Source organism: Bombina bombina, chromosome 1 (assembly GCF_027579735.1).
Source record: "Bombina bombina isolate aBomBom1 chromosome 1, aBomBom1.pri, whole genome shotgun sequence".
Lineage (NCBI taxonomy): Eukaryota > Metazoa > Chordata > Amphibia > Anura > Bombinatoridae > Bombina > Bombina bombina.
In genome coordinates, this window is record NC_069499.1 from 946,155,367 (window position 1) to 946,183,152 (window position 27,786).

The window sequence follows — 27,786 nt, forward strand, 5'->3', positions numbered from 1 at the left end:
AAAAAATACACATAGGCAACAAAAAATAAATAATGTAAAACTCTCCTCTTTTTAAAATCAGATCCAGAATGTTAGTGATAATTTAGATGAAGTTGAATTCAGACCGTTAGCTCACAGAAAAATGTACTTTTGAAGTGGGCAGCGGTGCCCAGGAAATTAGAATTTTATATCTACTGTATATTAAAAAGTAAGTTATAGTGCATCTTCATTACAACTGATTAATTAAACTCCATCTAAAATATCACTAACATTCCAGATTTGATTTTATAAGGGAGAGTTTACCATCACTTTAATATATAGATTCAATCTCTCTAAATCTGGTAAAATATTTATATTTTGGTCATTCCAACATAACTGCTCAGACGCAATAAACGACAAGCTTCTTTTTAAACATTTTGGGTTGAACACTGCAAGCATATGTATTGTGTTGCAAGATGAGGTGTATGATTACTAGACTTAAAATGATTGCATTTTATAAACAGCCCACCCCCAAAAAAACATCCTGCAAACCAGGACTGCCCAATATACTGCCCGAGGGCCACATCTGCCCCGTAAAGCGTTTCTGTGTGGCACTTAGCCCTACTAAAAGAAAACAGGCAATGTTTGACATTTTTTCATGAGGTAATTAAGCAGATATATTTGTGTAAATTTGAGTACAATACACAGTTAAATTACATTTGCTAATAGTAACGAATTCCTATGTAATTTTTTAACCAAAAATTGGATTATAATGTAATTTTATTTTGCGTCGTAAGTGTGAGTATAATGTAAAGTGGCCCCTGGCCAATCCTGTCATCAGTTACTGGCACTCCATAGTTAAAAAACAAACACCATTGTCACACCTGGTTTAAAACCTATACTTTTAAAAGACAAAATATGTGGGATTCCAATTCTCTTTGACGTAACCTGAATATAACTCCTGTCGTCCTGTGGTGTAGAGGATTAAGTTACAAATGCTTATAAATGATTTTGGGTATTGGAACCGCAAAAATCTCCTACAATATTACTAGATTAATTAAATATAATTTCAATGGGTGGAAGTATCCTATTTCTCTGCCTAACCCCAGCTAAATTAGCATCTGAGATTTAACTCATTGCTATCCACCATGTTTTGCTACCAACCTATCTTCAGCTAGGTTTGGATATACATATAAGGTATTCTGTAATGTTTTATCCCTTTAATATTCCATCTTTCGTTTTTGCCTATTTATAATTTGATTTTAATTTATTTTCCCTTTTTGGACCTCAAGATGCATAGTGTATTCTTAAAGGAATATTAAACCCAATTTCTCCAACATTGGTGTGTCCGGTCCACGGCGTCATCCTTACTTGTGGGAATATCTCTTCCCCAACAGGAAATTGCAAAGAGTCCCAGCAAAGCTGGCCATATAGTCCCTCCTAGGCTGCGCCCACTCCAGTCATTCTCTTTGCCGTTGCACAGGCAACATCTCCACGGAGATGGTTAAGAGTATGTGGTGTTTAGTTGTAGTTTTTTTTATTCTACTATCAAGAGTTTGTTATTTTAAAATAGTGCTGGTATGCACTATTTACTCTGAAACAGAAAAAGATGAAGATTTCTGTTTGTGAGAGGAAGATGATTTTAGCAGACAGTAACTAAAATCGATTGCTGTTTCCACATAGGACTGTTGAGATGAAGTAACTTCAGTTGGGGGAAACAGTTAGCAGACTTTTCTGCTTAAGGTATGACTAGCCATATTTCTAACAAGACTGTGTAATGCTGGAAGGCTGTCATTTCCCCTCATGGGGACCGGTAAGCCATTTTCTTAGTCTCAAACAGAATAAAGGGCTTAATATGGGCTATAAAACTGGTAGACACTTTTATGGGCTAAATCGATTGCTTTATTTGGACATTTTATACATGTTTATGCTGATAATTCACACTTATAAACTTGGGGAACGTTTTTTAACGTCAGTCACTATGTTAGACACCTTTTCCAGTCAGGAAGGGCCGTCCCAGTTGTAGGCTGAGCCTCATTTTCGCGCCATTACTGCGCAGTTGTTTTTGAGTGCAAGACATGCAGATGCATGTGTGAGGACCTGAAAGTAGTTGGAAAAGTTCCTAGAAGGCGTCATTTGGTATCGAATTCCCCTCTGGGCTTGGTAAAGTCACAGCAAAGGCTGTAGCTGGGACTGTATAGGGGTTATTTTAAGGGTAAAAGCTCTGAAAATTGGTGTGCAATACTTTTAATGCTTTAAGACACTGTGGTGAAATTTTGGTAAATTTTGAACAATTCCTTCATATATTTTCACATATTCAGTAATAAAGTGTGCTCTGTTTAAAATTTAAAGAGACAGTAACGGTTTTGTTTTAAAACTGTTTTTGTGCTTTATTGACAAGTTTAAGCCTGTTTAACATGTCTGTGCCTTCAGATAAGCTATGTTCTATATGTATGAAAGCCAATGTGTCTCCCCCTTCAAAATTGTGTGATAATTGTGCCATAGCGTCCAAACAAAGTAAGGACAGTACTGCCACAAATAATGAAATTGCCCAAGATGATTCCTCAGATGAAGGGAGTAGACATGGTTCTACATCATCTCCTTCTGTGTCTACGCCAGTTTTGCCCACGCAGGAGGCCCCTAGTACTTCTAGCGCGCCAATGCTTATTACCATGCAACAATTGACGGCGGTAATGGATAACTCCATAGCAAATATTTTATCCAAAATGCCTGCATATCAGAGAAAGCGCGATTGCTCTGTTTTAAACACTAGAGCAGGAGGGCGCTGATGATAATTGTTCTGTCATACCCTCACACCAATCTGAAGGGGCCATGAGGGAGGTTTTGTCAGTTGGGGAAATTTCAGATTCAGGAAAAATTTCTCAACAGGCTGAACCTGATGTTGTGACATTTAAATTTAAATTAGAACATCTCCGCGCACTGCTTAAGGAGGTGTTATCTACTCTGGATGATTGTGACAACTTGGTCATTCCAGAAAAATTATGCAAGATGGACAAGTTCCTAGAGGTTCCGGTGCACCCCGACGCTTTTCCTATACCCAAGCGGGGGGCGGACATAGTGAATAAGGAGTGGGAGAAGCCCGGAATACCTTTTGTTCCCCCTCCTATATTTAAGAAATTATTTCCTATGGTCGACCCCAGAAAGGACTTATGGCAGACAGTCCCTAAGGTCGAGGGGGCAGTTTCTACTCTAAACAAGCGCACTACTATTCCTATCGAAGATAGTTGTGCTTTCAAAGATCCTATGGATAAAAAATTGGAAGGTTTGCTTAAAAAGATTTTTGTACAGCAAGGTTACCTTCTACAACCCATTTCGTGCATTGTTCCTGTCACTACAGCAGCGTGGTTCTGGTTCGAGGAACTAGAAAAGTGGCTCAGTAGAGAGACTCCATATGAGGAGGTTAAGGACAGAGTTCACGCACTTAAGTTGGCTAACTCTTTTATTTTAGATGCCGCTTTGCAATTAGCTAGACTAGCGGCGAAAAATTCAGGGTTTGCAATTGTGGCGCGCAGAGCGCTTTGGCTAAAGTCTTGGTCAGCGGATGTATCATCCAAGACAAAATTGCTTAACATCCCCTTCAAGGGTAAAACTCTCTTTGGACCAGAATTGAAAGAGATTATCTCAGACATCACTGGGGGAAAGGGCCACGCCCTCCCACAAGATAGGCCTTTCAAGGGCAAGAATAAGTCTAATTTTCGTTCCTTTCGTAATTTCAGGAACGGACCGGCCTCTAATTCTGCATCCTCTAAGCAAGAGGGTAATGCCTCACAGTCCAAACCAGCCTGGAAACCGATGCAAGGCTGGAACAAGGGTAAGCAGACCAAGAAGCCTGCTACCGCTAACAAAACAGCATGAAGGAGTAGCCCCCGATCCGGGACCGGATCTAGTGGGGGGGCAGACTCTCTCTCTTTGCTCAGGCTTGGGCAAGAGATGTTCAGGATCCCTGGACGCTAGAAATAGTTTCTCAGGGTTATCTTCTGGAATTCAAGGAACTACCCCCAAGGGGAAGGTTCCACATGTCTCACTTATCCTCAAACCAAATAAAGAGACAGGCGTTGTGTAGAAGACCTGCTAAAGATGGGAGTGATACACCCAGTTCCAATGACGGAACAAGGAATGGGATTTTACTCAAATCTGTTCGTAGTTCCCAAAAAAGAGGGAACCTTCAGACCAATTCTGGATTTAAGATCCTAAACAAATTTCTCAGGGTACCATCGTTCAAAATGGAAACCATTCGAACGATTCTACCCACTATCCAGGAAGGTCAATTTATGACTACCGTGGATCTAAAGGATGCATACCTACATATTCCTATCCACAAAGAACATCATCAGTTCCTAAGGTTCGCCTTTCTGGACAAACATTACCAGTTTGTGGCCCTCCCATTCGGATTAGCCACTGCTCCAAGGATTTTCACAAAGGTACTCGGGTCCCTTCTAGCGGTTCTAAGACCGAGGGGCATTGCAGTAGTACCATACTTGGACGACATTCTAATACAAGCGTCGTCCCTTTCAAAGGCAAAGGCTCATACAGACATCGTTCTGGCCTTTCTCAGATCTCACGGATGGAAGGTGAACATAGAAAAAAGTTCTCTGTCTCCGTCAACAAGAGTTCCCTTCCTGGGAACAATAATAGATTCCTTAGAAATGAGGATCTTTCTGACAGATGTCAGAAAGTCAAAACTTCTAAGCACTTGTCAAGTTCTTCATTCTGTTCCACGTCCTTCCATAGCTCAGTGCATGGAAGTAGTAGGGTTGATGGTTGCAGCAATGGACATAGTTCCTTTTGCGCGAATTCATCTAAGACCATTACAACTGTGCATGCTGAAACAGTGGAATGGGGACTATACAGACTTGTCTCCAGTGATTCAAGTAGATCAGAAGACCAGAGATTCACTCCGTTGGTGGATATCCCTGGACCACCTATCCCAGGGAATGAGCTTCCGCAGACCAGAGTGGGTCATTGTCACGACCGACGCCAGTCTAGTGGGCTGGGGTGCGGTCTGGGAATCCCTGAAAGCTCAGGGACTATGGTCTCAGGAAGAGTCTCTTCTCCCGATAAACATTCTGGAACTAAGAGCGATATTCAATGCTCTCAGGGCTTGGCCTCAGCTTGCAAAGGCCAGATTCATAAGATTCCAATCAGACAACATGACGACTGTTGCGTATATCAATCATCAGGGGGGAACAAGGAGTTCCCTGGCGATGAAAGAAGTAACCAAAATAATACAATGGGCGGAGAATCACTCCTGCCATCTATCTGCGATCCACATCCCCGGTGTGGAAAACTGGGAAGCGGATTATCTGAGTCGTCAGACATTCCATCCGGGGGAGTGGGAACTCCACCCGGAGATTTTTGCCCAGTTGACTCAATTATGGGGCATTCCAGACATGGATCTGATGGCGTCTCGTCAGAACTTCAAGGTTCCTTGCTACGGGTCCAGATCCAGGGATCCCAAGGCGACTCTAGTGGATGCACTAGTAGCGCCTTGGACCTTCAACCTAGCTTATGTGTTCCCACCGTTTCCTCTCATTCCCAGGCTGGTAGCCAGGATCAAACAGGAGAGGGTCTCGGTGATCTTGATAGCTCCTGCGTGGCCACGCAGGACTTGGTATGCAGACCTGGTGAATATGTCATCGGTTACACCATGGAAGCTACCTTTGAGACAGGACCTTCTTGTTCAGGGTCCATTCGAACATCCAAATCTGGTCTCCCTCCAGCTGACGGCTTGGAGATTGAACGCTTGATTCTATCAAAGCGTGGGTTTTCAGATTCGGTGATTGATACTCTGGTTCAGGCCAGAAAACCGGTAACTAGAAAGATTTACCATAAAATATGGAAAAGATATATCTGCTGGTGTGAATCCAAGGGATTCCCTTGGAATAAGGTAAAAATTCCTAAGATTCTTTCCTTTCTGCAAGAAGGTTTGGATAAAGGATTATCTGCGAGTTCTCTAAAGGGACAGATTTCTGCTTTATCTGTCTTACTACACAAACGACTGGCAGCTATGCCAGATGTTCAAGCATTTGTTCAGGCTCTGGTTAGGATCAAGCCTGTTTACAGACCTTTGACTCCTCCCTGGAGTTTAAATCTAGTTCTTTCAGTTCTTCAAGGGGTTCCGTTTGAACCTCTACATTCCATAGATATTAAGTTGTTATCTTGGAAAGTTTTGTTTTGGTTGCTATTTCTTCTGCTAGAAGAGTTTCAGAGTTATCTGCTCTGCAGTGTTCTCCGCCCTATCTGGTGTTCCATGCAGATAAGGTGGTTTTGCGTACTAAGCCTGGTTTTCTTCCAAAGGTTGTTTCTAACAAAAATATTAACCAGGAGATAGTTGTACCTTCTTTGTGTCCGAATCCAGTTTCAAAGAAGGAACGTTTGTTACACAATTTGGACGTAGTCCGTGCTCTAAAATTCTATTTAGAAGCTACAAAATATTTCAGACAAACATCTTCTCTGTTTGTCGTCTATTCTGGTAAAAGGAGAGGTTAAAAAGCGACTTCTACCTCTCTTTCCTTTTGGCTTAAAAGCATCATCCGATTGGCTTACGAGACTGCCGGACGGCAGCCTCCTGAAAGAATCACAGCTCACTCCACTAGGGCTGTGGCTTCCACATGGGCCTTCAAGAACGAGGCTTCTGTTGATCAGATATGTAAGGCAGCGACTTGGTCTTCACTGCACACTTTTGCCAAATTTTACAAATGTGATACTTTTGCTTCTTCGGAGGCTATTTTTGGGAGAAAGGTTTTGCAAGCCGTGGTGCCTTCCGTTTAGGTAACCTGATTTGCTCCCTCCCTTCATCCGTGTCCTAAAGCTTTGGTATTGGTTCCCACAAGTAAGGATGACGCCGTGGACCGGACACACCAATGTTGGAGAAAACAGAATTTATGCTTACCTGATAAATTACTTTCTCCAACGGTGTGTCCGGTCCACGGCCCGCCCTGGTTTTTTAATCAGGTCTGATGAATTATTTTCTCTAACTACAGTCACCACGGTACCATATGGTTTCTCCTATATTTTTCCTCCTGTCCGTCGGTCGAATGACTGGGGTGGGCGGAGCCTAGGAGGGACTATATGGCCAGCTTTGCTGGGACTCTTTGCCATTTCCTGTTGGGGAAGAGATATTCCCACAAGTAAGGATGACGCCGTGGACTGGACACACCGTTGGAGAAAGTAATTTATCAGGTAAGCATAAATTCTGTTTTTTTCTATCATGATTCAGATAGAGCATGCAATTTTAAGCAACTTTCTAATTTACTCCTATTATAAACTTTTCTTCATTCTCATGCTATCTTTCTGTTTCAGCTTAAGAGCCAGCCCAATTTTGGTTCAGCACCTGAGTATCACTTGCTGATTGGTTTGCTACATTTAGCCACCAATCAGCAAGCGCTACCCAGTTGCTGGACCAAAAATGGGCCGGCTCTTAAGCTTACATTCCTGCTTTTTTAAAGAACGATAGCAAGAGAATGAAGAAAAATTTATAATAGGAGTAAATTAGAAAGTTGCTTAAAATTGCATGCTCTATATGAATCATTAAACAAAATTTGGATTTAGTATCCCTTTAATGAAGCTCACAATATGTAGCATTTTAGTTGTTGAAATATTATACTGTTGTCTAATGGAGTTTTGCATTTCTTTCATGTAATTAACAAGAGTCCATGAGCTAGTGACGTATGGGATATACATTCCTACCAGGAGGGGCAAAGTTTCCCAAACCTTAAAATGCCTATAAATACACCCCTCACCACACCCACAAATCAGTTTTACAAACTTTGCCTCCAAGGGAGGTGGTGAAGTAAGTTTGTGCTAGATTCTACGTTGATATGCGCTCCGCAGCAAGTTGGAGCCCGGTTTTCCTCTCAGCGTGCAGTGAATGTCAGAGGGATGTGAAGAGAGTATTGCCTATTGAATGCAGTGATCTCCTTCTACGGGGTCTATTTCATAAGGTTCTCTGTTATCGGTCGTAGAGATTCATCTCTTACCTCCCTTTTCAGATCGACGATATACTCTTATATTTACCATTTCCTCTACTGATTCTCGTTTCAGTACTGGTTTGGCTTTCTACAAACATGTAGATGAGTGTCCTGGGGTAAGTAAGTCTTATTTTCTGTGACACTCTAAGCTATGGTTGGGCACTTTATTTATAAAGTTCTAAATATATGTATTCAAACATTTATTTGCCTTGACTCAGAATGTTCAACTTTCCTTATTTCCAGACAGTCAGTTTCATATTTGGGATTATGCATTGAATTATCATATTTTTTCTTATCTCAAAAATTTGACTTTTTTCCCTGTGGGCTGTTAGGCTCGCGGGGGCTGAAAATGCTTCATTTTATTGCGTCATTCTTGGCGCGGACTTTTTTGGCGCAAAAATTCTTTTCCGTTTCCGGCGTCATACGTGTCGCCGGAAGTTGCGTCATTTTTTGACGTTATTTTGCGTCAAAGATGTCGGCGTTCCGGATGTGGCGTCATTTTTGGCGCCAAAAGCATTTAGGCGCCAAATAATGTGGGCGTCTTTTTTGGCGCTAAAAATATGGGCGTCATTTTTGTCTCCACATTATTTAAGTCTCATTATTTATTGCTTCTGGTTGCTAGAAGCTTGTTCACTGGCATTTTTTTTCCCATTCCTGAAACTGTCATTTAAGGAATTTGATCAATTTTGCTTTATATGTTGTTTTTTTCTTTTACATATTGCAAGATGTTCCACGTTGCAACTGAGTCAGAAGATACTACAGGAAAATCACTGCACAGTGCTGGAGCTACCAAGCTAAGTCTGCTATAAACTTTTGGTATCTGTTTCTCCAGCTGTTATTTGTATTGCATGTCATGTCAAACTTTTGGTATCTGTTTGGTATCTGTTTCTCCAGCTGTTATTTGTATTGCATGTCATGTCAAACTTATTAATGCAGATAAAATTTCCTTTAGTACTGTTACATTACCTGTTGCTGTCCGTCAACATCTAATTTTCAGAGTGTTCCTGATAACATAAGAGATTTTATTTTTTAAATCCATTAAGAAGGCTATGTCTGTTATTTCTCCTTCTAGTATACATAAAAGTCTTTTAAAACTTCTCTTTTTTTTCAGATGAATTTTTAAATGAACATCATCATTCTGATACTGATAATGGTTCTTCTGGTTCAGAGGTTTCTGTCTCAGAGGTTGATGCTGATAAATCTTTGTATTTGTTCAAGATGGAATTTATTCGTTCTTTACTTAAAGAAGTGTTATTTGCATTAGAAATAGAGGATTCTGGTCCTCTTGATACTAAATGTAAACGTTTAAATAAGGTTTTTAAATCTCCTGTAGTTATTCCAGAAGTGTTTTATCTCCCTGATGCTATTTCTGAAGTAATTTCCAGGGAATGGAATAATTTGGGTAATTTATTTACTCCTTCTAGACGTTTAAGCAAATTATATCCTGTGCCATCTGACAGATTAGAGTTTTTTGGGACAAAAATCCCTAAGGTTATGGGGCTGTCTCTACTCCTGCTAATGTACTACTATTCCTATGGCAGATAGTACTTCATTTAAGGATCCTTTAGATAGGAAAATTGAATCTTTTCTAAGAAAAGCTTACTTATGTTCAGGTAATCTTCTTAGACCTGCTATATTTTTAGCGGATGTTGCTGCAGCTTCAACTTTTTGGTTAGAAGCTTTAGCGCAACAAGTAACAGATCATAATTTTATAGCATTATTATTATTCTATAACATGCTAATAATTTTATTGGTGATACCATCTTTTGATATCATTAGAGTTGATGTCAGGTATATGTCTCTAGCTATTTTAGCTAGAAAAGCTTTATGGATTAAACTTGGAATGCTGACATGTCTTCTAAGTCAACTCTGCTTTCCCTTTCTTTCCAGGGTAAATAATCATTTCGTTCCTTTCCTCACAACAAGGAACAAAAGCCTGATCCTTCATCCTCAGGAGCGGTATCAGTTTGGAAACTATTTCCAGTTTGGAATATATCCAAGCCTTATAGAAACCTATAGTCAGCTCCTAAGTACCTATGAAGGTGCGGCCCTTATTCCAGCTCAGCTGGTATGGGGCAGATTACGTTTTCTTCAAAGAAATTTGGATCAATTCCGTTCTTAATCTCTGGTTTCAGAAACATTGTTTCAGAAAGGTACAGAATTGGCTTCAAGTTAAGGCCTCCTGTTAAGAGATTCTTTTCTTTCCCGTGTCCCAGTTGACACAGCAAGGCTCAGCATTTCTGAAATGTGTTTCAGATCTAGAGTTGGCTGGAGTATTTATGCCAGTTCCAGTTCTGGAACAGGGGCTGGGGTTTTATTTTATCTCTTCATTGTACCAAAGAAGGTCAATTCCTTCAGACCAGTTCTGGATCTATCATTATTGAATCATTATGTTAGGATACCAACATTCAAGATGGTTACTGTAGGACTATCCTGCCTTTTGTTTAGCAAGGGCATTATATGTCTACAATAGATTTACAGGATGTGTATCTGCATATTCCGATTCATCCAGATCACTTTTAGTGTCTGAGATTCTCTTTTTAGACAAGCATTACCAGTTTTGTGGCTCTACTGTTTGGCCTAGCCTCAGTTCCAAGAATTTTTTTCAAAGGTTCTCGGTGCCCTTCTTTCTGTAATCAGAGAATAGGGTTTTGGTATTTCCTTATTTGGACGATATCTTGGTACTTGCTCAGTCTTCTCATTTTCGAAGAATCTCATACGAATCGACTTGTGTTGTTTCTTCAAGTTCATGGTTGGAGGATCAATTTACCAATCAGTTCATTGATTCCTCAGACAAGGGTAACCTTTTTAGGTTTCTAGATAAATTCAGTGTCTATGACTCTGTCCTTGTCAGACAAGAGAAGTTTAACATTGATATCAGCTTGTCAAAACCTTCAGTCACAATCATTCCCTTTGGTAGCCTTATGCATGGAAATGTTGGATCTTAGGACGGCCGCATCAGATGCGATCTCCTTTGCTCGTTTTCACATGCGACCTCTTCAGCTCTGTATGCTGAACCAATGGTGCAGGGATTACTCAAAGATATCTCAATTAATATCTTTAAACCGATTTTACGACACTCTCTGACATGGTGGACAGATCACCATCGTTTAGTTCAGGGGGCTTCTTTGTTCTTCCGACCTGGACTATAATCTCAACAGATACAAGTCTTACAGGTTGGGGAGCTGTGTGGGGGTATCTGACGGCACAAGGGGTTTGGGAATCTCAGGAGGTGAGATTTCCGATCAATATTTTGGAACTCCGTGCAATTTTCAGAGCTCTTCAGTCTTGGCCTCTTCTGAAGAGAGAGTTGTTCATTGTTTTCAGATAAGACAATGTCACAACTGTGGCATACATCAATCATCAAGGAGGGACTCACAGTCCTCTGGCTATGAAAGAAGTATCTCGAATTTTGGTTTGGGCGGAATCCAGCTCCTGTCTAATCTCTGCGGTTTATATCCCAGGTATGGACAATTGGAAAGCGGATTATCTCAGTCGCCAAACGTTGCATCCGGGCGAATGGTCTCTTCACCCAGAGGTATTTCTTCAGATTGTTCAAATGTGGGAACTTCCAGAAATAGATCTGATGGCTTCTCATCTAAACAAGAAACTTCCCAGGTATCTGTCCAGATCCCGGGATCCTCAGGCGGAGGCAGTGGATGCATTTTCACTTCCTTGGAAGTATCATCCTGCCTATATCTTTCCGCCTCTAGTTCTTCTTCCAAGAGTAATCTCCAAGATTCTGAAGGAATGCTCGTTTGTTCTGCTGTAGCTCCGGCATGGCCTCACAGGTTTTGGTATGCGGATCTTGTCCGGATGGCCTCTTGCCAACCGTGGACTCTTCCGTTAAGACCAGACCTTTTGTCTCAAGGTCCTTTTTTCCATCAGGATCTGAAATCCTTAAATTTAAAGGTATGGAGATTGAACGCTTGATTCTTGGTCAAAGAGGTTTCTCTGACTCTGTGATTAATACTATGTTACAGGCTCGTACATCTGTATCCAGAGAGATATATTATAGAGTCTGGAAGACTTATATTTCTTGGTGTCTTTCTCATCATTTTTCTTGGCATTCTTTTAGAATACCGAGAATTTTACAATTTCTTCAGGATGGTTTAGATAAGGGTTTGTCCGCAAGTTCCTTGAAAGGACAAATCTCTGCTCTTTCTGTTCTTTTTCACAGAAAGATTGCTATTCTTCCTGATATTCATTGTTTTGTACAAGCTTTGGTTCGTATAAAAGCCTGTCATTAAGTCAATTTCTCCTCCTTGGAGTTTGAATTTGGTTCTGGGAGCTCTTCAAGCTCCTCCGTTTGAACCTATGCATTCATTGGACTATTAAATTACTTTCTTGGAAAGTTTTGTTCCTTTTGGCCATCTCTTCTGCCAGAAGAGTTTCTGAATTATCTGCTCTTTCTTGTGAGTCTCCTTTTCTGATTTTTCATCAGGATAAGGCGGTGTTGCGAACTTCTTTTGAATTTTTACCTAAAGTTGTGAATTCCAACAACATTAGTAGAGAAATTGTGGTTCCTTCATTATGTCCTAATCCTAAGAATTCTAAGGAGAAATCGTTGCATTCTTTGGATGTTGTTAGAGCTTTGAAATTATGTTGAAGCTACGAAATCTTTCTGTAAGACTTCTAGTCTATTTGTTATCTTTTCCGGTTCTAGGAAAGGCCAGAAAGCTTCTGCCATTTCTTTGGCATCTTGGTTGAAATCTTTAATTCATCTTGCCTATGTTGAGTCGGGTAAAATTCCGCTCTCAGAGAATTACAGCTCATTCTACTAGGTCAGTATCTACTTCCTGGGCGTTTAGGAATGAAGCTTCGGTTGACCAGATCTGCAAAGCAGCAACTTGGTCCTCTTTGCATACTTTTACTAAATTCTACCATTTTGATGTATTTTCTTCTTCTGAAGCAGTTTTTTGGTAGAAAAGTTCTTCAGGCAGCGGTTTCAGTTTGAATCTTCTGCTTATGTTTTTCAGTTAAACTTTATTTTGGGTGTGGATTATTTTCAGCAGGAATTGCTGTCTTTATTTTATCCCTCCCTCTCTAGTGACTCTTGTGTGGAAAGATCCACATCTTGGGTAGTCATTATCCCATACGTCACTAGCTCATGGACTCTTGTTAATTACATGAAAGAAAACATAATTTATGTAAGAACTTACCTGATAAATTCATTTCTTTCATATTAACAAGAGTCCATGAGGCCCACCCTTTTTTGTGGTGGTTATGATTTTTTTGTATAAAGCACAATTATTCCAATTCCTTATTTTATATGCTTCGCACTTTTTTTCTTATCACCCCACTTCTTGGCTATTCGTTAACTGATTTGTGGGTGTGGTGAGGGGTGTATTTATAGGCATTTTAAGGTTTGGGAAACTTTGCCCCTCTGGTAGGAATGTATATCCCATACGTCACTAGCTCATGGACTCTTGTTAATATGAAAGAAATGAATTTATCAGGTAAGTTCTTACATAAATTATGTTTTTCATCATATGGTTCAATAGAACATTGCAATTTATTTATAGCACAAATTGCAGTACTTCTATTAGATGTTGCAATTTATTAAGAAACAACAAAGAACACTGCTGAATATTATTAACAGGTCAGAGCATTATTTAATAAAATGTGCCTTTAAAGTACAGATGATGTATAAATAGAATTTTGCCATTATGACAAATCATGCAGTAAATTTGTTAGCTTTGAAGTATTTATTAACCCTTTGAGTGCTAAGAACGTTCCCACCTGGCTGCTAAGCTGAATTTTTTTTTTAATGTTTTTACATAAAACATTTTTTAACTGTTTTCTTTTTATTACAGATCCCCAAGACTTTTACTGTTGGAAAGGTTAGACGATTACCTTTCCAACAGTGGGTCTTGGGGGTCTTTAGCTGTTTAGATGCCTGAGATACAGGCTTCTAAGCAGCGTGCCCCCTTTCCCTATACTTTACATTGTCCATTTTAAATAAAGTCGCGGGGTGACGTCATCACGTCACTGCACGTGATGTCACCACGCAAAACGTGAAGTCCCGGCGATGCCTGTCTCTATACAGGCCCGATCGCCGGGGTAGGAGCTGGTGGAAGCCTCCAGATCTCCCTCAAGGTGGGAGAGTGCTAGTGACGGCTCTGACAATTTGCAGTAACAATAAAGAGACAGAATCTATAGAGCGTTTTTATGGAAATAACAGCCCAAAAGGAAAGTGCTCTAATCTCTAAAGTGATATGTGAAAGTGCTCTAATGATTTTCTCATTGTTGCTTGCAAGTAAAGGGACATGAAACCCAAAAATGTTGATTCAGACAAACATGTCATTTTAAACTATCCAATTAAAGGGACAGTCAACACCAGAATTTTTGTTGTTTAAAAAGATAATCGCTTTTATTACCCATTCCCCAGTTTTGCATAACCAACACAGTTATATTAATATACTTTTTACCCTCTGTGATTAACTTGTATCTAAGCCTCTTCTGACAGCCCCCTGATCACATGACATTTTATTTATTATCTATTGCCTTTCATTTTAGCCAATTAGTGCAGTGTCTGCCACAAGCCATGGGCGTGATCACAATGTTATCTATATGGCTCACATAAACTAGCTCTGTCCTGTTGTGAAAAGCAAATAAAAAAGCATGTGATAAGAGGCAGCCTTCATGGGCTTAGAAATTATCATATAAGCCTACCAAGGTTTAGCTTTCAACTAAGAATACCAAGAGATAAAGCAAAATTGGTGATCAAAGTAAATTAGAATGTTGTTTAAAATGACATGCTCTATTTGAAACATTAAAGTTTTTTTTGGACTTGACTGTCCCTTTAACTTCTAATTTGCTTTAGTCTCTCGGTATCCTTAGTTGCAAAGCATAATGAGGTAGGCTCAGGAGCAGCAATGCATTACTGGGAGCTAGTAGCTGACTGGTGGCTTCACATAAATGCATCTTTTCCTTGATTCACCAGATTTGTTCAGCTAGCTCCCTGTAGTGCATAGTTGCTCCTTCAATACATAATACCAAGGGAATTAAACAAATTGATAATAGAAGTAAAATCCAAAGTTGTTGAAATCACAGGCTGTGTCTGAATCATGAAAGAAAATAATTTGGTTTCATGTCTCTTTGACTATGTGTTTAATTCGTGCAAAGGGGTTAAACACATAGCTAAAGTTAGCTCCAGAGCAGAAATGCACTGCTGGGACCTACCTGAACACATCTGGTGAGCCAATGACAAGACATATGAGTGTAGCCACCAATCACCAACTAGCTCTTAGTAGTGTATTGCTGCTCCTAAGCCTACCTGTGTATGCTTTTCAACAAAGGATACCAAGAGAACAAAGAACATTCGATAACATATGTAAACTGTTCTGTCTAAACCATTAAAGTTTACTTTTGACTCTCAAGAAGGCATGGCCAAACTTTTTAAAATGGTGAATAAGTCTCACACAAAAAACATAAATTATGCTTACCTGATAATTTCCTTTTCTTCTGATGGAAGAGTCCACAGCTGCATTCATTACTTTTGTGAAATAAGAACCTGGCCACTAGGAGGAGACAAAGACACCCCAGCCAAAGGCTTAAATACTCCCACTCCCCTCATCCCCCAGTCATTCTGCCGAGGAACAAGGAACAGTATAAGAAATATCAGGGTGAAAGGTGCCAGAAGAATAATAGGGACACCCCACATAAAATTACGGGTGGGGAGCTGTGGACTCTTTCCATCAGAAGAAAAGGAAATTATCAGGTAAGCATAATTTATGTTTTTCTTCTTAAATGGAAATAGTCCACAGCTGCATTAATTACTTTTGGGAAAACAATACCCAAGCTATAGAGGACACTGAATGCCAAGACAGGAGGGTACAATAGGCGTCCCATACTGAGGGCACCAGGCCTGAATCTCTACCCAATAAAAAAAAAAACAAAGCTGAGAAAAATTTAAGAGGAAAGGCCCCAAAGACACTGACTCGCAGTCAGTCCAGAAGCCAAACCAGAGACCGCAAACGGACTCGACTGAGCCAACAGTTCTCCAGGAGACACCGTCGCCCAACAGACGGTCCCCCACCTCTCATCTCCCACAAATGAAGGAGACACCAGCTGAAACCCCCAAGGGGACAAGGGAAAGGAGAACCAAGGAAACTGAAAGGTCCCCTAATACAAAAAGAAACACCTCCAAGAGTGAACCCAGCTCACAGAGATCCAAAGGGGCTAAAACAGGGGAAGGAGGCCACGCCTATACCAAGCGAAACCCGGGATAAGACCAGGCACAGAGACAGAAAAGACGTCTCTCCAACATTCTGCAAGCATGGAATGCAACTGAAGATGCAAAGTCCTCCCAGTGTCTGACCATAGAATACCAAAGCATTCGCCATGAAAAAGTGTGTAATACACCCAGGTGAAAATCCCCAAGTTTGAGAACATAGAGTCCATAACAGGACGACACAGAGGGTACTTGCGAGGAGGAAGAAACAGTCAAGCTAGAAACAGACCGCAAAAGCAACCCCCAGACAGAGGGCACGCTCCAGGCAACCTAAATCGCCACATGTCCCTAAAAAGGGGAAAACAAATCTTCAATCGAGGCCCCCCGAGAAGGGAAGTATACCCTCAGAACCCAAAGGAAGAGTTAACCCTCTTCTGAAATCAATGGAGCAAGTTGAAAGCAAAATCTATATACTCTAGCAGACTGAGCTAACAGGATAGACTCAACAAGGCTCACACATCTAGAGGAGACTGGGACCTAAGCGCAGCGCCTTAGACCGCTCAGCCATCCTGATCTGCAGACTCACACCCAGCTGGACCAACCCAGCCCTCAGGGATCCAAGACAGGGGAACTAAAGAATCCCGAACAGGTATAGGAACGAGCGCAAGGATAGCACAGCCATCCCCACAGAGTACAAGTACAGCCGGTCTCTGAAAACAGACAACAAGGCCATAGACCTAAGGATCTATCAAATAAAGGCCCAACAAGTCTGACTTGGAGCCAGCAAGAAAAACAGGGGGAACCAATCCAACCTTTCCACCTCCCCATCCAGGAGAAGCCCCAAGCAAGGACTCTATCTCCATAGGGAGGGAGAATATCCCCTAAAGGAAAGGGATGATGCCGGAAGAGCAACAACTGTCCTCAAGGCCCAAAATCACTGCCTAATGGGAAGAGAAATTCCAACACAGATGTACTAGAAAAATGACCCCCTACAAGTAGCTTGCCAAGCAGAGGCACAGCAACCCACGGGAACACTGGAAAGCTGACCAGGGGAATGAAACCCTAAGGCGCACCAGAAATTGGACAACCCTTGAGGCACAAGCCACACAGCTAGCCACCAGATGTCATGGGTACTCTGTGGCAAAGAGTAAAAATACTCTGAAAACCTGGCCAACCATGACCAGGTTAGGTAGATGGACAAGGACATAGCTCAAGTTCCCACTACCGTGGAACACCCCGATCAGCCCTGAGATCCAAGATTCCAAAACCACCCAAGATTGGGTCAGGAAAAAGGCCAAGCGAAGCTTCAGCAACCGGAAGCCTCAGGGAGGAAAAACAGGTCAGGGCACCTAATAGTTGAGGCAAACCTCACCCTAGAACTAAACACCCTAGTTGGCAAAAAGTCAGACACAAGAGATATGGATGAATATCCTTCGGATAGCGAGAAGAACTTGAAAGCCCCAACCAAAGGAAGGAACCCACCCCTAGCTAAAGTCCAACGCTCCAAGGAGCAAGGCTAGAAGTCATATGAAGACAACCAAGGGATACTTCGAGGTCAAAAAAATCCTACTAGCAGGACTAGTCTCCCTATCACCTCCGCACAAGCAGAGGACATAAGGAAGAGAAAGGCACTAAGGCTACCCAGTTCCGGAAAAACTTGAGCAAAACAAAGTCCCTGCAGGGAACAACCATCACCCAGAAACACAGATCCCTAAAAGGAGATCTCACTCATCCGGAGACAATGAGACAATGGAAGAAGACCCAAAGGTCTCTTATAACTCAGACAGACAGTACATGTCAAAGAGTAAGAGCTGTATCTAGATACACTATAAACAGCTTATGCTTACACCTGCAAAAGGCTGCGTCACTTCCAAAGGCCACAAAGTTCCAACCATGAGCCCATAAACATCACACATAAGCAGGTTGAATCACAAACAAACATGATTATAAACCCCACTGTTCAATAGCCTCCCTCAGGAGACATTAACCCTCAATTCCAAGATACTAACAGAGACTCACTGAGACCCTTATGTCATATAGTTAGACCCGCAAAGGTGTGTAACCTCTCGTGAAAACAGTCACATTACAGTACATTGACGATAAAGTAAAATGAAACAATCTTACCGGAATCTACGCCATGGAACAGGAACACGGCCTTTCAAGTGTGATGAATAGTGGCATCGCCTCCACCATGGACTTGAGAGAAGAAAGCAGGCAGCGGAGCGAAGTTCGACAACGCGATTGCTTGAGGAGCTGTTAATATGAGTCGGGATGGTTTCGCAGAAAGACTCTCCTTGCATCTCCAGACTCTAACTTTCATCCAAGCCCTCACTGAGAGACTGACAGGACTACTTAAAACTCCTGTCCCATGCCGAAGAGTACTACGCTCCATAAGAGACAAAAAACTAAAATGTAATAATTCTGACACAGTCTCTGACAACCTCTGGGACGAAAGGCAAAGAATGACTGGGGGATGAGGGGAGTGGGAGGAGTATTTAAGCCTTTGCCTCCTCCTGGTGGCTAGGTTCTTATTTCCCAAAGTAATGAAAGCAGCTGTGGACTCTCTCCATTTAAGAAGAAAAATTTACTTATAAAGCTCTCTGTATACTATAGTCTCTACTGCTACTACTACAAGGTACAGAGCATTATTATTACCCTTATATGTGCTATACAGGGGATACAATAAAGACAAAGGCAGACTAGAATAAAATGGTTACAGGGACCTGCTCAATATTAAATATATTTAGAAAACAAAATGAGGTGACACAATAAGCAAAGCTAATGTGACTGTGCCAAATGCTCAAGCTGTATCAGTTTAAGAAGTGCAAACTATACAATGAAATGGAATGCGAACATTATGCTTCAAACCAATGTAGCCCGCTCATTATTATTATTTTTAAGCACTTGCGCGCAAAAATATTTAACTGTGCAGTTTTTGGTGATTAAAATGTCTTGTGCGCACTTTATTCTTCTGTGTAGTCCAAACCTGAAAATGTAGTAAAGATAACACAGATACATAAACATGCATAACTTACAGGAAATGACAAAATGAATAATAAAAGTATATTGCAAAATTGCTTTATTATATATTGTTTACTGTCCCTTTAATCTGTAAAAAATATCTAATAATGTTCTTTGTTCACTTTTATACAGAAAATGACCTATGCTGCACATTCCCTGTGCACCATCACCGCACCTGCTCAGTGTTGTATATAGTGATGCATTATACAAGCCATAGCCAGCTCTCTTAACAAGTGCAGTGTTTGCTGGTGCCCAGGGCACATGTACCATATTAAAAAGGAGATCTCAGTTTTGACTATAACATTGTTTGATATATTTTTTATGTACATTTGAAGATAGATATAAATATGCATACCTGTATATGTATATCCATGTGTGTGTGTGTGTGTGTGTGATATATATGGGGAATATTGTTGTGTACATAACTGTGTATAGCGTTAGCCCAGTCAGCAAACCACACTTTCTCATGCTGGAGCGCTAGCGTTCCTTACTTTGTTCTACTACATATGCCGCACACATCACAGTCACAGGCTTACCATCGATACTCTCCACAGACAGCTGCAGGCCAAGGTTGTGCAGTGGATTTATCACCCAGTGGTTACTGGTTGCTGTGATATCCAAAAACCAGCCAACCCTCTCTGCAGCCCATACCGTTCTGGAGTCCAGCTCATACAGGTCTGAATCCCTGTGAACGTAAACACAGACAGTTATGAACAAACTAGTTTAAAATTATGCTCATTGCTAAAATGTACAGAATTGCATAATCAACTTACTGTTATGTATAAGAAAAAGACAAATCAATGGCATTTTTAATTAGCAATCAATATTTTTCTGACTAAATTTCAAATTTACTCCCATTTCCCTTCACCCTGTAACAGAACATCAGCCAATCACAAAAGCCTAAGAACTCTTGCCATATGCTCAGTAAGGGATGGTGTCTAAGAAAGTGTGCATGTAAAAAGATTGTGCACATTGTATTTTACTCATGCAACTATATTAGGTATCATATACATTATTTAAACCATTCAATTCATTTAGATTTGCTGTGCCAAACACTGTATACTACTCTGGTGATGCCTGACCTCATTTTTGTATTCTATTTAAATACATAAACAAAGTTTCATTATGAATTAGCTAAACAGTCTGGATTATGTACATTACATTACAGCAGAATCTGACTAAAAGACATAACTATGACGGTGTGAGTAAAAGATGTGTGACCAAAGCAAAACATGGTAGCTAATTAATTCAGTGTTCATGATGACTACTGCCTAATGTGATTAGTGTTTTTTTTATTTACTTAACCATTAAAGGGACATTAAATACCTTTTGTCTTTAGTGTAAATATTTTGCTTGTCTCACGCTCCCTTGTGAGGTTAAAATGCTAATTCTGTAACCTGGGTTACCTCATAATGCTGTCAATCAATAGATGGTTTAGGCAACTTGCAGCACTTTGAAGAAAACCTAAATTACATGATTTGTTTTTTGGCTTCTGGGACAAACAAATTTGTTAAATAACAAAGAGAAAAAAAATACCGGATCCACAATTGTTACACAAATGCAATAGTTGTTTTACGTCTCTTTAATATAAATGACTTGAGAGTGTAACAGTTTTGTAATACTGTGCATCATTTTAAAATGAACACATTAGCTTTTTTTTCAATTATTTTAGGGACCCCACAGTACTGACAAACCATCTTAGGTATTTTTGCCAGAGAAGGGAGCGTTAGATCATCAGGTCCTTAAAGAGAGAAATTGAAAATTAACATTTTAGTATCTGCCACTTCAAACCCATATTTTCAGTATATTATATTTATTTTCAGTATATTATACATATATATATTTTCAGTATAGTAGTCGATTTTAACATTCAAAATCAGCTATTTCAAATGACAAAATAATCAATTTAATATACTTCAGAACGTAAAATGGATCGTTAGAACACATTGAAGGGAGACATTTTTCTAGCACAGTATCCATTTAATTTGGATGAAACCATAATAATGGCAAAATCTGCCTGAAAAAGTGTTTTTCTGCTACAAAAATAATAATGATAAGTAAAGCCACTGAAAAACTACAAGAGAATGGGGTTTTCAAAACCTTCTATTATGAACTGGAATGGGCACGTCCCATGTCTTCTAATTGATTGGAATAGATTCCCTTACATTTTAGGAACTTTCATATAATAATCCTAAACAATAAAGTTCAACAGCTTGAAAACCAATTTTAATCTATCTTTTTGAGCAGCATTTCTTGACTTCTTGCACATGCTCAGTTACATATGTGAAAGTGACACAAACCGTCCCTGTAAAATAGCAGAGTAAAATACGGAAAATACTTACTGTACAATATCTGTAAAAAAGAAAAGTTATGTTAATGAAATATTTTCTAAAATCATCCCCCACTTTACCCACAATTAACTTAGGCTTCAATCATCCCTGCTGCGCAGCATTTTCTTTTCGTCCTACAAACCGAATGCTTGCGCTCACGCTGCCTTCCACATGACTCTGTGCAGAGGCTAAAGGCAATGTGAAGGCCTCTAGTCTCAACAGAAGCTTCTGATTAACCCTAATACTCTGCTTCATGGAACAGTGAAGAAACCGCTGGTAAGCGGGGAGGAGCAAGCCTAAGTAAGTGCCGGAAAAGGGGGATTCAAGTTTAGAAAATATTTAATTATCATAAATTTTTTACAGATCATGAAACATAAGTATTTAAGCATTTTATTAAAAAGATTCAGATTTTTGTATCCCTTTAATAAACATTTCTTGACTCAATAAAAAAAAATATTCAAAACATACTTTTTAAAGCTATGAAACTAATACAACGTAAAGAATGGTCAATAGATTTTTTTTTTATTATAAAATTACTCACAATTATATGGCATTGTCAATTGCACACAATCAATGGTTCATTTAAAAAAGTGCAAATATTTAAGACATCATCAATACTGAATTAATTAAATGAAATTAATTTTACTTTGGTCAGTTTTCTTTTGAGTACTTGAAGGTCTTTGAAACCCCCTGCTAAATACATTAAATACAATGCATTACATTGTTAAATTGATCATTTTTATTTTCTTTTTTTTACTAATTAATTTCTAAAAATGTGTTCACATAGCAGTCATAGTCAGATAATGCAGCGTCCTGAACAAAAAATGTGCACACTCATTAAAGGGGACAGTTTACACCAATTTTTATATAACTGCAAGTAATAGACAATTGTTTAAAGAATAATATGCACAGATACTGATCTAAAAATCCAATATAAAACCTTTTTAAAAAGTGTTCGTAAGAAGCTCCCAGTTGATTAGTTTAGGCTGGGACACCCAGTGAAAGGGGCTAGGAAAGCAGGAAGAGCAGACATTCCCCCCTGCCCCACATATGAAAAGACAAATTATTACAAACAAGAGCTGCAGAGGAATCTGTAGACATCAGTATAGATTTAAAAAATAAGCAAAACTATACATTGTTTCAAAAACACTCCCAGATGGGCTATATAAATGGTTCATCTTACCGAATATTTATGCAAAGAAAAAGCTAGTGTATCATGTACCTTAAAGGGCCACTGACCCATTTTTTTTTTCTTAGTGATTCAAATAGAGCATGCAATTTTAAGCAACTTTTCTAATTTACTCCTATTATCAATTTGTCTTCGTTCTCTTGCTATCTTTATTTGAAAGAGAAGGCAGGTAAGTTGTTTTTTTTTTGTTCAGTACTCTGGACAGCGCTTTTTTATTGGTGGATGAATTTATCCCTAATCAGCAATGACAACCCAGGTTGTTCACCAAAAAATGGGCCGGCATCTAAACTTACATTCTTGCATTTCAAAATAAAGTTACCAAGAGATTGAAGAAAATTTGATAATAGGAGTAAATTAGAAAGTTGCTTAAAATTTCATGCTCTATCTGAAACACGAAAGAAAAAATTGGGTTCAGTGTCCCTTTAAAATACTATAATTCTTAGAGAAAGGGTCACTTTTCTAACACTCAGTGCACTTAAATCCCACTATAGTTCCTGATTGGATGTGTCAGACTGAGAGAAGACAGGAAGTATTGTAAACTGAAACCCATTAGGATAAAACAACATTTTTATCACTTTCAGAAAAAAAATTGTAATTTTTTTTTTTTTTTCAAATTTGAGACATTAAAATAGATAAATAAATAAATCATAAGAAAAAATTATACTCACTTACCCTTTGTAAAATATAATTTTCAAAACTAGAACATATTGGAAACATTAAAATTCTCTTCTTTTTTTTTTTATTTCACTTTAACAATCCCAAAATCCATTTAAAGAGTTAAAGCTTTCCCCCGTATCACATTCTGCATCTCCTTCACTTTATGATGAAATTCCTTCACAGTCTTAGCTGCTAAATATTTTACTACAGACCCATCGTTAGTGACTCAGTTGGAAAGTAGCAATTCCAGCTGCCAAAAATATAATCTGATATTAGGCAACAACAGCTTTATGATGTGCAATGCAGATGAGAACGCCGTCCGCAAAAACAATTGCATTAGCTGAGCCTGGGATAATACATCAAGTCAATTGTGTTGAACAATAAAACAATTCTTAAAGCGAGTATGGATTTTATAAACAAAGGGAATTAAAAAGTGGAGGATAACATTTTTATTTGGAATTTAATGTGAAATGTTTAGAAACATATATAACATTTAATTTCCTGAGAAAAATAAAGTGCTTTATAAATAATCCATTAATATGACAGTAAATTAAATTTGTTTTTTTACCTCCAAAATTGTATATACAGTTGAAACATGTTCCTCTATGCTTAAAGGGACAGTAAACCCAAATGTTTCTTTGTTCTCTTGCTTTCTTTAAAAAGCAATAATGTAAAGCTTAGAAGCCGGCCCATTTTTGGTTCAGCACCTGGGTTGCGCTTGCTGATTGGTGGCTAAATGTAGCCACCAAACAGCAAGCACTATCCAGGGTGCTGAGCCAAAAATGGGCCGGCTCCTTAGCTTAGATTTCTGCTTTTTTTAAATAAAGATTGCAAGAGAACGAAGAAAAAATAATAATAGGAGTAAATTAGAAAGTTGCTTAAAATTGCATGGTCTATCTGAATCATGAAAGAAAAAATTTGGGTTTTTCCCTTTAATGCCACACAAAATTCTATTCAGTTTAAGAAAACAGCAACTATGTTAGGAAATGTTTTCTTTGCATGAGAAAAGGTTACGCTAAAGCTTATTATAAAAATAGAATAAACTGTATGTGTTAATGAATAGGAACAAAGCTCAACAAGCAAAAAATGGAAAAAAAAACAGTAACATCGATAAAAAATGTCTTTTGCATAGGGAAAACAGAAAAAGAAACAATAAAGTGTGTTTATGTATGTATAAATATATATATGTGTGTGTGTGTGTGTGTGTATTACTATTAATATATTAACCATATTGCATTATTGGTAGTTTCATTATTATTCATTTTATTTTTTACATTATCAGCACTTGTATATTGTAGTTATAACAATATCTGAAGGCTAATTAGAGTCTAGCATGTCTGATCATGTTAGTATAACAAAAAGAGCTGCTTTACGTATCAAATTACCTTTCTAAGCTAAACTAAGAGGGAAATGTGTCAAATGCAGACAGTCATATAGTTTAATCACCAGTAACAGTTACTGGAAAACAGTTTTCTAACATTTCTAATTTTAATATTAATGGCTTTTTAAAAATAATTTTCAATCCCACATATACCTTCATCTTCATGTAAACAAATGTATAGTGCTAGGTTAAATGGCTTTTTCTAAAAGGGGCAATTTTATGCAAAAATGATATGATTTATTTTGTTTAGGTATGTAATTTTTGCTTTTGGGGTTAAACACATAGGTAAAGTTTTTACAGCTCATTAGCAGGACATTGCTAGAAGACCAATCATAAGTAGTAGTCCCATGGCCTTACCAATTAATGGCTGGGTTTTGCAGGGCTTGCCTTTGTGTTCCTTTATGTGGCTTAGAGCAGATACTAATTTAGGCTCACTCATGCAAAATGTACATGTTCTAACAAATGAGAGCAGTAAATCTCAAATTCAGTCATCATGACACACTAGCAGGCCAGGTTTTCAAGATTTCCTTGCATGACAGCAGGTTAAAAACCATGATTACTGATCAGCGGATTATTTCACCTGTGTTTAAGTTGAGATACCCTGACCTGTTAGTGTGCCCTGAGAGGACTGGCATTGAGAAACACTGAATTAGAGCATGCTATTTTTGCATTAGAATGTCCCTTTAGCCTTTGTTTTTCATGCACAACATATTCTAACATTTATTTATCCTTCTTGCACATGATAGAAAATGTTTAAGTTTAATGTCCCTTTAAGTTGTATTACAATGTTCCCTTACCAAACATGCTTTCAGGAACTGTTGTAAATTATAATTAAATGAATAAAATAAAATGTAGCAAGTGTATGGTAATTTTAGATCAAGAGCTCTAGTTCAGAGGTGCTTGTCACTATGGTACTAATGATGATATGATTTTTGTGGCATCAAATAATACTCATCATACTGCAAAGTATTTACTTTATGGGTCCTAGTTTAACATACAAAAGTTCTGAACTCAGCTCCAATGCTTTTCAGCATATGCACCAAAGCCATTCCAATCCATTAGAAGCCATAACGTTTGAATTAGATATCCCTCGTGATTTACATATGCAATATCTCCAGAACTTTTTCTAACGTTTGGACTGGGTAAACCCAAAAATGCGTGTGTGTATAGGGATCATCAAACACAAAGGTTTTAAGCAGCCATTGAGAATCAAATGCAGTATCATATTTTGGTTTCATATAAACTGCCTCAATTTCAGCTGTGTACTTAGAATTAGAGCTTGAATGACTAACAACCAATTAAAAGAGAAAAGTAAGTTTTGAACTTTAATTCTATTGGCTGATTGCCTCAGCCAATAGGATTTTTCCTACCTTAAATTCCGATTGGCTGATAGAATTCTATCAGCCAATCGGAATTGAAGGGACACCATCTTGGATGACGTCATTTAAAGGAACCTTCATTCTTCGGTTGGACTTCGTTGGAAGAGGATGCTCCGCGTCGGCTGGATTAAAAATGGACCCGCTCCGGATGGATGAAGATAGAAGATGCCGCCTGGATGAAGACTTCTGCCCCTCTGGAGGACCACTTCTGCTTCTTGGAGGACTTCGGCCCGGCTGGGTGAAGACGTCTCAAGGTAGGGTGATCTTCAAGGAATTAGTGTTAGGTTTTATTAAGGGGGGATTGGGTGGGTTTTAGAGTAGGGTTGGGTGTGTGGGTGGTGGGTTATAATGTTGGGGGGTATTGTACTTTTTTTTTTACAGGTAAAAGAGCTGATTACTTTGGGGCAATGCCCTGCAAAAAGCCCTTTTAAGGGCTATTTGTAATTTAGTATAGGGTAGGGCTTTTTATTATTTTGGGGGGCTTTTTTATTTTATTAGGCGGATTAGATTAGGTGTAATTAGTTTAAAAAAATTGTAATTATTAATTTTTTTTGGGAATTTAGTGTTTGTTTGTTTTTGTACTTTAGTTTATTTTATTTAATTGTAATTAGTTTAATTTAATTTAGTTAATTAATTTATTTATAGTGTAGTGTTAGGTGTAATTGTAACTTAGGTTAGGTTTTATTTTACAGGTACTTTTGTATTTATTTTAGCTAGGTAGTTATTAAATAGTTAATAACTATTTAATAACTATTCTACTTAGTTAAAATAAATACAAACTTGCCTGTAAAATAAAAATAAATCCTAAGCTAGATGCAATGTAACTATTAGTTATATTGTAGCTATCTTAGGGTTTATTTAACAGGTAAGTATTTAGTTTTAAATAGGAATAATGTACTTAATTGTAGTAATTTCATTTAGATTATTTAAAATTATATTTAAATTAGGGGGGTGTTAGGGTTAGACTTAGGTTTAGGGGTTAATAACTTTATTATAGTGGCGGCGACGTTGGGGGCGGCAGATTAGGGGTTAATAATTGTAGGTAGGTGGCGGCGACATTGGGGGAGGTAGATTAGGGGTTAATAAATATAATGTAGGTGTCGGCAGTGTTGGGGACAACAGATTAGGGGTATAATGTAGGTGGCAGCGGTGTCCGGAGCGGCAGATTAGGGGTTAATAATATAATGCAGGTGGCGGCGATGTCGGGGGCGGCAGATTAGGGGTTAATAAGTGTTAGATTAGGGGTGGTTAGACTTCGGGGTTCATGGTTATGGCGTGGTTAGGTGTAGACATATTTTTTCTTTCCCCATAGGAATCAATGGGGCTGCGTTAGGAGCTTAACGCTGCTTTTTGCAAGTGTTAGTTTTTTTTTTCAGCCGGCTCAGCCCCATTGTTTCCTATGGGGAAATCGTGCATGAGCACGTTTAGCCAGCTCATTGCTACTGTAAGCAGCGCTGGTATTGAGGTGAGATGTGGAGCTAAATTTTGCTCAACGCTCACTTTTCTGAGGCTAACGCCGACTTGCAGAAAACTCCTAATACCAACACTGTCTTAAGTGAGCGGTGAGAGAAAAAAAGAAGCGTTAGCACCGCATACCATTACCGACAAAAATCTCGTAATCTAGCCGTATGTTTATAATAACAACTGCTACATGAAATACCCATTTCACATATAAACCAAAGGATATACCAGATTTATCTAATA

General features: G+C 38.9%; 1 protein-coding gene across 1 annotated transcript in view; it reads right to left on the reverse strand.

Moving 5' to 3' along the window:
- The window catches only part of BMP7 (bone morphogenetic protein 7), a 307,585-nt gene that overhangs the window by 24,045 nt on the left and 255,754 nt on the right, over positions 1–27,786 (reverse strand). Inside the window, exon 3 of the mRNA XM_053703818.1 lies at positions 19,683–19,831. Within this exon, the coding sequence (XP_053559793.1) occupies positions 19,683–19,831 (149 nt within the window). The remainder of the gene's footprint in view (positions 1–19,682; positions 19,832–27,786) is intronic.